This window comes from Camelus bactrianus, chromosome 3, assembly GCF_048773025.1.
Source record: "Camelus bactrianus isolate YW-2024 breed Bactrian camel chromosome 3, ASM4877302v1, whole genome shotgun sequence".
Taxonomy (NCBI): Eukaryota; Metazoa; Chordata; class Mammalia; order Artiodactyla; family Camelidae; genus Camelus; species Camelus bactrianus.
This window is the reverse complement of record NC_133541.1, coordinates 80812449-80825138: the sequence shown is the minus strand read 5'-3', so window position 1 is coordinate 80825138 and position 12690 is coordinate 80812449. Positions and strand designations below refer to the sequence as shown.

Genomic DNA, 12690 nt, shown 5'->3' with positions numbered 1-12690 from the left:
CTGGAATCCCCGGCAGCTGCAGCATGCAAAGTAGCCGCCTTTTCTTTCTTTCCTTTTTTTTTTTTTTTTTTTTTTGAATTGCGCGGCATCTCTGAAATGAGCCAAAAGGGACTTGGTCAGCTGGCCGACGGCGGGGTCTCCCGGAACGTCGAGGGAGATGGGGTGGGGGACCGGGCGTTGGCCGAGGGGGCGCTCCTCGATGCACCCAGGGCTGTCAAGCGTGGTGACTTCGAGAGGGTGACCTCGCCTGCCCAGTCGCGGAGCACAGAGGGAGGGTCGAAACAGAAGGTGAACAGGCCAGGAGGGTGGGATCGGGTTCAGTGTGCAGTCGACCTTGTGGCGGGTAAATAGGGCCAGAACCTTCCACCCTCAACCCCATTCGCCCAGCCCCGGCGTTTTCAGCCCTCCTCCAGGTCCTTGGCCGCTGTCCCAGGCCCAGAAGAAGTCAAGCATCCTTCTTGTGATGGGGAAGGGGTGATGCTAAGACGCCGGATTTCAGCTTGGTACCTGTCCTGGAGCCCTTTTGAAAACCCCAGGCTGGCACTGTCGGTGGCTCCTGGCGACCACGCCCTCGGCCGGGCCAGGTGGCGCTGCTTCTAGGCTGAAAGCATTGCGGGGAGGCGGGCCTCCGCGCTGCATCCGAGAAAGTGCCTGGAGAGGTTCCTAAGTGGTTTGCAGGCGGTAAGTGTCGGGAAATGCAAAAGCTGCATGGTGCGTGGTCTGCGGGGATCCGCCGGTGGCCAGACAGCAACAGCGTCTGCGTTTGCCCTCTGCACCTGGAGTTTCGAGGAAAGGTGATGGCATAGAGGAGAAAAGGACTCCCTGCGCAAGGTCATAGAAAGAAGGATGATCTGCAGTCCTGGTGTGAGCACCTGAAACCTCAGTCTCATGCCTCACTAACCCCACCTCCGCAGATGCTTGAGGTAACACAGTCCTGCGGCTCCCTGGGCTGGGGAGCGGGTTAAGGCACTCCTAGAGGAAAGCGCCCCGGGAAGGGGGCGGTGAGCGTCCCTGAATTCTATTCTGCACACACTGAATACATCCATTCAAAACAGAATACTTACTAACTTTTCGAAGGTAAAGGTTGTGCCTCGGGTTACCCCTACCGTTTACACTCCGGGACAAGAAGTACAAATGGAGGACGTTGGTCCGCTTTTCTTCATATCCAGGGGCTCGATCCAACGTATCGAGGGGCCTCCCGCGCATGCGTGGGGACATCCTGGCCAGCATCTCCAAGCTCCTTGTCCCCCTCAAACAGCTTAGGCTTGGCCACCTCCTGGGCCAGGGTTGCCTATCAGAGCCCTCTCCACCCTCTGGAGGACTGACCCTGGGGAGAGGAGAAGTCCAGAAGGAAGTGCTGGCTCAGAGCGTCCTACATTCCTAGAAGGAAGTTCTGGCCTGCAGCCAGAAGGCCAGAACCCGGCTATCCAAAGCACACAGCAGGACCCTGGCTGCCCAGAAACTTTGAAGGCTGGGTTGACGGGTAGAGAGGAGAGGAGGAAAGAGGATGCCTTTTGCTAATTACAAAATAAATGGACCACTCTTGATGGGATTGAGAATAGGATGATTGAGAGGTGAGTTTAAGTCTGTGGTGCTCAGATACTCCTCATAGTAAGCCAGAATTATATTAGCTGGCTAATACTTTCCTTCACTAGCAGGGAAAACTTGAAATTCAGAGAGAATGGTTATGAGGTGAGATTCAGGGATCTGCATGTTTGACACCCCAGGTGATGATGAAGCAGCAGGTGAACTTCCCATAAACCTTAAATGGGCCACTTGGGCAGAACCATTAGTGAATGTTTAAAGCTTCTTGTGATAAAGTCAGATTTGAAAAAAAAAAAAAAAAAAAAGCTCTCAGAATTAGCATTGTATTTCACAAGATGCTCACTGTAATGAAAAAGACAAACCCCCAATACCTGAATACCTCTGAGTATTAGCCATGGAATAGCAGACCTTGGAGACTGACTCGCTTTATTTTCCTCACAGGAGTTAGACTTCACTTTGTTGCTCAAATTGGTGATGTAGAGAATTATGTGAAACTTACCTAATTACGACAAGTTCACATAGTTAAAAAAAAAAAAAGAGCAGAGGCTCTTGTCTTCCTACTGCCTTCCCTTTCCTCCCACCCTGCAAAGTTGAGACCAATGGGTTGACCATCATCGAAACTTCTTTTACTTTTCCCTGATGGCTTTAACATTTTACAACATTTAATACATGCTTGTTGCAAAATATTCAAAATTTACAGAAAGTTTTACAGAGTAAAAAGTGGAACTTCACTCCCACCTCCAATCCACTGCATTTCCCAGTGGCTCCAGTTTGCTGTGTGTCTATTTCAAATTAAATTAGCTTGTTATTGTGTTCACTGAATGTGGGAGGTGAGCCTTTCACCTCAGGGTAACCTAAAACCCACATGACAAACTTGATCAGCTTATTTTACTCTATTGTGATGATTACCTTAATATTTAAAGTACACAGTAATCTCTACCATTATGGTCTTTCTCTTCATCAAACAATACCCCTTATGTATAATTAGTACCTATGATAATTCTCAAGAGGTTTAAAAATCAATATAAATGAAATTCCTTGTATTTCACTATTACAGAAATTTGTACCATTTCTGGGAGCTGATTTCTGAGGGGTTTTTGTTTATTTATTTTGTTTTTCTTTTGTAACTCATCTCTTTGGACTGAAAGAGAGCCTCCCAAATCTGTGGTCAGTATCTTGGATTACACAAAAGCAGTATTTTCAAACTCGTTTGGTCTCCAGCAAGATTTGCATCATTAATTTTGTATCATCTTCATAATTTCTTCTCTTCACACCATCACACACTTTTCTAGAATCATATAATGAAGATTTGATAACAAGGAACATAGAGGAATTTATATTTAGTGTACTTCTCTATTTAGAATTTTAAACACATGTATAGTTATGTATTCACAGCCAGAAAGTACTTTCTGTTTCCAACAGTTCAGTAGTTACTGTTCAGGCATGTCCATGGAGTACAGTAGTTTGAGTAAAACAAAGAGGTTCTGGAAAACTCACATTTAATTTTAATAGAGAAACAGGCAATGATTCTATTATTTGGTGAAATATTACTTTTAACTTTGAATATCTTTGAGGCACAAAAAATTCAAGAACTTTAATAAACACAAAATTTACTTTCAAAAACTTTAATAAACACAAAATTTACTTTCAAACAAGAAGATACTTATACTTTGAAATAATTACATTTAGAAAATCCTCCAATCTAGACTAATGTAAAGTCTTAAACATCTCCTGGGACCAAAACCAAAATGCCACCAAATGATCTGTTTCAGAGGGCACCATAGACAGTTACTCACTCAGTTATGCAACTGAGTCTAAACTGGGTGATAATACTAAGGTTGTGTCCACTGCAAAGTATTGTTTAAAATATTTTTTTTATATCTTGGGATTGGGCAAAATGTGTGTGTTCTGGGGAGTAGGGAAGGCAAAGAGAAGATTTAAACGTTAACAGTATCATTTGAAAATAGCTAATTTCATAATATCAGAATTTTCTTCTGATGTTTTTACTACCTTGCTCAAAAGATAATTTGAGGCGGGAAGTATCTCTGAAACCACTTTGTCAAAGAATGTTTAAATCATATTTTCTATGAAATTATAAGTTACATGTTTTACACTTACCTGTGGGCAGTGCAGTAGGGATGCTGGAGTGAGACCCAGGTTTGTCTGTTGGTATCTAGCCATGTGGCCTAGAGGATATTAATCTCTGGATATAGGTAGGGAGGAGTTGTGAGGATTACATGTCCCTTCTGAAGGGAATTGTACCTATTTCACAGGGTTATTGCAAGAATTAAATGACTATTTTGTACAAAGTTCTTAATACTGTTATTGGCACATAGTAGGACTTCAATAAGTGAAAGCTATTTGGTCTAGCTACTTTGACAACAAGGTTAGGTCTTGAGATACCTCATATGCAAACTGTGATCTTTCACAATGGGAGGTACAGTTGCCAGATAAAATACAGGATGTAGACTTAAATTTGAATTTCAGATAAATGACACATAGTTTTTTCTGTTGTTGTTTTTTTTAGTGTAAGTATATTCCATTCAATATTTGGGACATTTTTATACTAAAAAGGTTCATTATGTATCTGAAGTTCAAATTTAAATTTAACAGCTGGCCTGTGTTTTTATTTGCTGAACCTAGCAACCCCAAGTGTAGGAATAATAAGATACAGTCAAAAGGGACCTGCTAACAACCTCTGTATATTATCAGTGTTGTTCACCCCAAGTTGGCTAAGGGACCCCTTTGCCCACCAGTCATGCAGCCAATACCCTCCTGGCAAAATACCTGCTGGACCTCCACTGTGTTCCACTCATCAACTCTCAAACTGTTGGTCCAGTGCTACCATTTAGCAGATAAATGCCTACTGGATTTTCTCTTAAACAAAAGCTCTACATGGATGGGAAGATAAGTCTTAAGAAACATCAGACTTTGGCGTATGAAATGAGTTTGTCATCGTATTAAACTGAGCAGTAAGACTAAGTGCTGAAGGACTTCGGAGTAAGAGGAGCTGACCAATGAAAACTAGACACCTGAGGATGGAGGCTCTAGAGCTGTGGCTTGAAAGATGAGATGAGGCTTTGGCTGGGCAATGGAAATCTGAACTTCCTGGCTCGCTGGCCTCCTCTCCCCTGAGGCTGTTCCCATAGAAACACTTTATGACAGGTAAGCTTGGCCTGTCAGAGGCTTGGGTCAATCATTGATAAATGTCATCTCTTGTCACTTTCCTGTAACCTCCTGATACCCAGCAGTGTAGACAGGACATGTGCCAATCTACTGTGAAGCCCTGTGATTTACTTCGTTGATTTACTTCATTGCCACCTTCCTCATTTACCCTAAGTCTAGGGGCTTTCTCAATTGAACAACCCACATTGATCCTAACAGGGGGCAAGGTTTAGGAGGATGCTGGCCATGCCACCCTGTTGCTACTTCTTGTTCAGGACATACTAACAGAATGGTACTCTGATGTTTGACCTCAGACCAAACAGATTACAAGCCAGTGGTGCCTCATGGCACTGACTGAAAATATGCACCATGGTCATTAGGACCTGACTCGGCCAGGAATTTAATCTCTTGTTGGGTATTAGTAGTCAGTGTGGAAAGAGACCAGGTCAGTGAATAGTGTATAGCCTAGAGGGTATCAGGTTTATATTGTAAGTGTGAGGTAGTGAATGTTTATTGAGCCTCTCTTTTACCAGACCTGAATAGGGTGTGTGTATGTGTATGTGTGTGTTTCTGGAGTGGCGGTTATTGGCAGGTGAAGTAGGAGAAACTGACCTTTTGGACTTCATGAAGCAGGTAGATTGGAGACAGCTCACACCCCTGTGCTAGAAGAGTGATTACACAATGCCAGCAAGCACAAGGTATGATGTAGACAAGGGTACTGAAGGTTGGTGGACTGGAGGGGGTACTAGGTATGGAACAGGCTTCCTTGTGTTGAATTTGGTCCATAGTTTAAACGAAACTATTGGAAAAGAAGGTGCTAGAACACTCCCAACTGAAGAAGGGTAGGCACCAAGGGATAGTATATGCAGTACAAATTAGGGGATTAATGATTTAAGAAACAAAACAAAATAAAACAGGTCTTTCATGTCATTTCCACTTAACTACCTTCAAAAGCTTCCCCGTGTCTACAGGGAAGAAGCCTGGCGACTCTAGGCCCACCTAGAGTCATTTTGTGTTATTGCAAGAGGATTTGAAGGCTAATCAGAGAGAGGTACCAGGGAAGGAGAGAGAAGGACTTAAAAAAAGCCCTCAAACCCACAGGATTTTAACTTGGGGTACTGGGAAGGACCTTGGTATCTTTGATAACTAATAGCTGAGATGGATGGGTGTTGAAAGTGATGAGATGACCCAAAGCATGGCAGCAAAGCTGGTAGAAATGACTAGGCAAGTGAGAGAGTGGTAGTTTAGAATGGTGGTTTTATTTTATTTTATTTTTAAATTGAAGTTTAGTTGATTTACAATGTTGTGTTACTTTCTGTTGTACAGCATAGCAATTCAGTTATACACACATGTATTCTTTTCCATATTCCTTTTATTATAGGTTATTACAAGATACTGAATATGGTTTCCTTTGTTATCCAATGGGACTTTGCTGTTTATCTATTCTGTATAGTTTGTATCTGCTAATCTCGAACTCCTAATTTATCCCTCCCCAAATGGTGGTTTTCATATTTGCTATTTTCTTGCCGATATCCCTCCTCCCCCATTTTGTTTTAAAAAGTATATGGGTTAAATAGTTGAAATAAATATGGGATTAAAAGTTTATGAATTAGATTACATTAAAATTTTTGAGAAGTAAAATATGCATATATTGTAAAGTGCAAACCATACAATACAATGTGGGTGGAAAGTGTTTTCCACACATAACTCCATCCCCTTACTTCTCTCCTACACTGTTACCATTTTTTGTACTCTATTTCATACTTATTTTTATTTACTTATTTGCCTATATAAGCAATTTGCCTGCTGTTCTCATTTTTTTTCTGCCAAAGTGGCAACATACAGAATCATTACGGGTTTGTACTTTTTTAACACTATATTTTAGAAATCCTTTCTCAACAGTACATTCATTTTAACTGCTGCAATAGTATTCCAAGGTGTGGATGTACATTATGGATTAGATATTTAGCTTCTATAAATAAAGTCCCAATGAGATCTTTGCACACATGTTTTTGTGCACACATGCTAGTCTTTCAGTGGGAAAATTATTAGAAGTGGAATTGCTTAGTTAAAGGTATAAGCATATAAAATTTTTGATAGCATTTGTAGTTTCCCTTCAGATAAGCTGGACCAATATACACCGCTACAAAAAAGTTTGAAAGTGCCTAGTTTCCCACATTCTTACTAAGTTTATTAGCATAATTTTTGAAATTTGAGAATCAGGTGGAAAATGATTAATCATTGGAGTTTGATTTGAGTAATGGAAGAGCTTTGAAATTTAATATTGTCTATACAGTTTTTATCGTTAGTTCATGTTAATGATGCCTTCTAATCTCTTGTACTCTGTACTTTAACAAGTTAGTTTTGGACCAAACGCGATTCAAGTATGCTGATGTGAGACTACAGCTAGAGGGGTAGTACTGAACCCAAAGGCCAGTATTAAAAACAGAAACTGACTTATAATGCTTTTTAATGGTTAGTTAGGCCTTTTAAGGGAACATGGTGTCATACATAAGTGACTAAATTACGCAGGCATTTTCCTAATTTCCCTCTTGATTAGGACGCTTCAGAACCTGTGGGAAGGAAGGAAGCAGCCTCAACTCCAGCATGTGGGCCCACGCAACGGGCACTAATCCTGATCAGAATCGTCCAATCATTACTTGGCAAGGCGTTCATCCTCTGTGCACCTCGTCTGTAAACTGAGGGTATTCCATTAAAGACAATTGCTATGGTGCCTTACTGTTCTTAATTCTACCCTGCTACACCGTTATTTAATTGCCGGCTGGAGAAGAGGCTAGGACTGCTGACAGTGCTGTGGGAAGACGGCGGAACTTTTCACAGCGAGAGACTTCTCCCAAATAGGAAATAACAGTGGGAAACATTTTCAAAATCTAAACAGGATTCTGCGCTGGGGTCCCTTCACTCAGATGTTCAGAACGCCTGTTTTCTCAGGCTATACGTAAGGGATGGAATTATTTAGCCAGCCAGGGCAGTGGCGTGTTCTAACAATACAGCTTCCAACAACCCAGGTTAATTTGTTTTCAATTTGCCTTGGAAAAGGGAAGAAACACCCTTGAGCAGGTGAATTTTAACGTCTCTAGTCTCCGAGCTGGCGAAGCTGCGCTTAACACCCGGCTGGCGCCCGCCGCGTGGATGCGTAGGTGCGGGAGCCGCTCAGGACCAGCTGTCCCGATTTCCCCGCATCCTCTGTCCCGGGAAGGAAACCGCGGAGCAGCAGCGGGGACGAGGGCAGGACGCTCACACTAGAAAGGGCAAGAGGCTACTGTCTCTAATGGAGAGAGACCTCTACCCTGCGGCTTGTCCCCGCACCACTTGGCAAGAACGTGTCGTGCGTGACAGCGCCGCGCCCTGGTGTGGAGAAGCAGAAGCAGAAAGCAGAATATGAGTGGTTGGTGCCCAGTCAAGGAATGTGAAGTTCACTCTACGAATCGGGCCGGAAGAGGAGAGCGAGGCGGGGCAGGGACCGACTAGGGAAAATCCCCGGCTCCGATAGGGGTGGGGTGAGCGAAGTCTGGCCCAGGTCGCCTATCCATCGCGCAGCTCTATGATGGATCCGACGGCACGGGGCAGGCGGCCTGGACCCGCCCTCGTCCCGCCGCCCCGTCTAGACTCAGGAAATGGGACTTGTCTGTGATGCTCGGCTCGCGCTTTACCAAAGCGCACGAAATGCAAAATGAGGGGCAGGTGGTCCGCGCCGGGCAGTGGCCTGGGCTGCAGTTCTCCGCAGCAGCGCCAGTCCGCTCCACCCCGGTCCCGCCCCGGCGCGGCCCTCCGCCACCGCCGCCCCTTTACCGCCCTCACTTCCGCCCCCCGGAGGCTTGCTACCCCGACACGGGCCGACGGCGGCGGCGCCGGTGGGAATGAGGAGCGGCGGGGCGGAGGGAGCTAGGACCCCGCGGCGCGCCATACCCCGGACCCGCTGCTCAGTTTCAGGGTCGCCCCGCCGCCCGCGGCCCCTCCTCCTTTGTGCGGTGGGCGCTGTTGCCCGGGCGACGGCGCCGCCCCGCCCCGGCCCCGCCCTCCGCGGCGCCCTCTCCCTGGTCTCCGCGCGGCCGCCCGCCCAGCCGCAGTCCGCAGGAGCCGCCGCCGCAGCCGGCCGCGGGGCGGGACTCCCGGGGCCGTCGCAGGGAGCAAAGCTCGGCTCTCCGCGCCCGTGCTTTGGTCCGCCCTGGCCTGCTTCTCCCCGCGTGAGTCCGCTGGCCGGGTCCGGCCGACCAGCTCGCCCTCCGGCTCCGAACCGAGGCTCCGCGGCCGCCGCAGAGACCCGCCCACCGGAGCCTGCCGGGGGCTGCCGGTCTGCCTGTTAGGACCCTGCTGTTGATGACACCTGGCAGAAGGCTGCCATGGAGGGGGATGGTTCAGACTCCCTGGTGAGTTGGGGAGACGGGCGGCCGCCTCACACCTCGGTGGGGGCCCGCCGGGGCCCCCTTGTCACTCTTTCTCCTCTGCCCTGAGCCTCTCCTAAGGAGGAGCGAGGGCGGGCGTGTGGTGGCCCCGCTTCCTCTTCGCCTTCGCCGCCCTGGGCCGGGTTCCACAACCCGGGACGCCCCTTTCCTGCCCCTCGGAGGAGAGGATCGGACTCCGAGTCACCAGGACCCGGAAGAGGGCGCCGCTCGGGTGCGGTGATGGCCCACCTGAGCACCTCGGGGAGTCTGGGCGGGGCTCTTTGGTGGTGTTCAGATTGTAGAATGGAATTCGCTTTAGGGAGTCGGGTGCAGGTGGCGGCCCGGGGCGCGTACGTCGCGCGTGTCCCGCCGCCCTTTGTCTGGGAGGGCAGTGGGGCCGGCGCCCAGTCCCGCTCCGACCCCCGCGGCCCCGGCCCTCCGTGTTGCCGTGAGCAAAGGCTCCTCCTCGGCTTTGCCTGGACTTGCTCCCGCAGCTGTCGGGGTGTAAGAGTTTTTGTTTGGAGGGGTCGGATATGCAGTTCTCCGAACTTGTTTTCCCGTCGAACCTCATTTATTTTGAAATAGCTTAATTGGGGGAGCCACCACGTCACATTTCTCTTAATCAGATTCCTTCCCCTCAATGAATGTAAAATGAATACTTAATTTTTGTTTTGCTTAAGAGTTGCTTTAGAGCCATGGTTATTAGAAAGCTTATGCACTGCTCTATGTACAAGGAAAGTAGAAATGATTTTAAATCTTCCGCTAAGAGGTAAACCTCCCGTAAAATCGGGTGTGGGAACCTTTTTCTGGACGTTCAGGACAATATTTTCCTTTGAATTAGATGTCAAATTGTGTATGACATGAGATAGGATATGAATATTCTGTATTGTTTGCTGTGAATTGTGAGGTATAGCTATCTTTCAACTAAACTATGATTGTGACGTGATGGGGCTTTCACTTAATATTTATTGAATGATGCAGCAACAAATGCTGCATCTCAAGACCCATTAACAGCGATGGAGCCAGTTGGCTGAAGTGCTGTCGTCAGGGATTGTTAAAGCACTGTGTGTTATTTTAGGGGGAATTGACTCGCATACATTTTTATTTAAAACAAGTGAATTGATTCAATTTTAATTTTTTGTGTGTTTCCAGTAGTTGAAGTCATTGTACCAGGTTATTGGTACTTTAAAATTATACCTTCATTACAGTTTCAGGGATGCTGAAGATAGATTCATAGCACCTGAAGTTTGGGGGATCCATGAGGAGACACCTACACAGGCAAAGGATGGGAAAACTGGTTTGAGGTCATCAGACCTTTTTAGTTGTGATGAGTCTCAGTATTTCTCATTGAAAATAGTGCAAGCCTGTAGTAGTGAGAGCACTTATAATGGTTCCTTCTAATCCTCTGCACCCTTTCAGTATTTATAAAGTGCTTTTATGATAGCTGCTTTGATAGCGCAACTTGAGAACCTGAAGTATTTACCTGCATTACAGTTGCAGCATATGGAAAATGGTCACTTTAATGTAGAAAATTGCTGATAATTCAGCTTGTAAATAGATTTCAAGTAAGAATCCATGAATAAGATGGCTAACCCAGTTTTTACTGGCTCTTGTTACTTGCCCATTACACAGATAATGTTCTAAATATGAAGAGTCATATTTTTAGTGCTATATTCTTAATTTTTATAGAAGTAATCTACTTGCAGGATTTCATTGAAATCCGAAATCAGTGAATTAATGATTTGAATCACTTTATAACTGTTGATGAAATATTATGGTCCGCTAATATTGTATGCTAATTTTTCTCATATTTCAGGTTTTTTAAAAAACCATCTCATGTCCCGTCAGCTCTACACAATGGATGATGAAGGGTGGTTAGCGGTATAGACTTTCATAACCAAAAAGAAACTTCAGGTTAAAATAAATCTATTTAACTCTTTTTTGAAGTAAACATATGTATTTATACGAGAGGTATACACATGTTATGTATTTGCACACTAAAAACCTTTGATTCTGATTTCTTTTTCTCAATTTAAGGTTACCATTAAGAATATCGAAAGAGAGCTCATTTGCCCAGCATGCAAGGAGCTGTTTACCCACCCGTTGATTCTCCCTTGCCAACATAGTATCTGTCATAAATGTGTAAAGGAACTCTTACTGATGCTTGATGATTCGTTCAATGATGTGGGATCAGACAACTCCAACCAGAGCAGTCCTCGACTTCGGTTTCCCTCCCCTAGCGTGGATAAAATTGACAGAATTAGCAGACCAGGTATGTGATAGAACCTGGGGTGGGGGAGCTTAGACATACGTTCAGTAATAACTGTGGAAGGGAAATTATATTTGTCATTTTGAGGGTTAATCTTTCCAGGTGAATAAATTAGAACTGTAGTTATAAAAGAACCTCTCTGTCTTTTAAAATGCCATAATCAAATTTTTTTGTTGTTGAAGTAGTCAGATACAATGTGTCACAGTCATGCATATACATACATATATTCATTTTCATATTCTTTTTCAATAATGAACTTTGATTGTATTTTGGTGTGCACATAAAGTGGGTCTTGGATATCGAACACCAACTTTGTGTTAAACCCATCATTAACTGTGCCTGTATTTTAGGGGGTGCTCTGGCCCCATGATGTCCTTTATATGAGGAGTGAAATAATGGACTCCTAAAGTAGGTACTAGGGAACGATCTATGTATGGTAATAGGTAAATAAATATGTAGAATTAAGGGATGAGACTATGTAATGACTAGTGCTAGAGAACTTTCTAGAGGAAGTTTATTTGGTGTCATTTTATTCCATTTTCTCCTTCAGCCATTTTTAATCCAGTTTTTAAAATAAGGATTTTGAACATGAGCTAAACAATAGTGGAATTCTGTAGTAATGTATGGAAGTAGATCTAATGAGATGGATAGCACATGTTCTATACCATTATTATATAGCCGGTGTTTAAATTGTTTCCTGTTGGGATGGTGTTTCTTTCTTCTGAACATCTTTTGCAGGATTAATATAGATTGAAATTAATTTGACGTCACCAAGAACAGGGCTATTGGGAAATGAAGGGCCAGAATCAGTAGTGAGGGTCAAGGGGAGGCAGAGGTAAGGGTGGAAAAACCCACAGGGTCATGTCATGTTGGGCACTTCCCTCCTGTGGAGGAGAGTGTTTGAGTGGTCGTGAGCACCAGACTTCAGGGCTTCCGCTCTGCTCAATTTGGGCTTTGAGGTTTTCAGCTTAATCCTTTTGTTCATCCTATTTCTCCCTCTTTAGGATAGGAGTAACTTTTTAATTTTGTTAAAATTTCTTTTTAATCAAAAAAGAGTTTCTTTGTCCTTATTTGCATTTGAGAGAATGCCATCTTTTTTGGTCCATGCTCTGATAGGAAGTCTTCCGGGGCGATGTTGGTGTGTATGTGCTTCATCAGAGAGTGGATACGAATAGATAGGATCTAAGAGTGGTATTATGCTGTTTTAAAAACATGAATTTTTCTTTAAAATGGTGATCGCCAATTACTTGGAAGACATTTTTCACACATAAAAGTTGTATGTATATACAAAAACAGGAGCATTAG

The 12690-nt window shown here is 44.6% G+C and overlaps 1 protein-coding gene across 11 annotated transcripts in view; it reads left to right on the top strand.

The window, feature by feature from the left end:
• TRIM36 (tripartite motif containing 36) overlaps nucleotides 1–12690 on the top strand; it is a 66147-nt gene that overhangs the window by 27754 nt on the left and 25703 nt on the right. For 7 of the 11 annotated variants that reach the window (XM_074360480.1, XM_074360479.1, XM_074360482.1 and 4 more), the window contains one exon: nucleotides 11154–11388. In XM_074360480.1, the coding sequence (XP_074216581.1) occupies nucleotides 11154–11388 (235 nt within the window). Of the gene's footprint in view, nucleotides 1–8804; nucleotides 9102–10932; nucleotides 11031–11153; nucleotides 11389–12690 lie in introns of those variants that run through there. The other 4 variants (XM_074360485.1, XM_074360483.1, XM_074360484.1 and 1 more) reach the window with 4 other exon arrangements.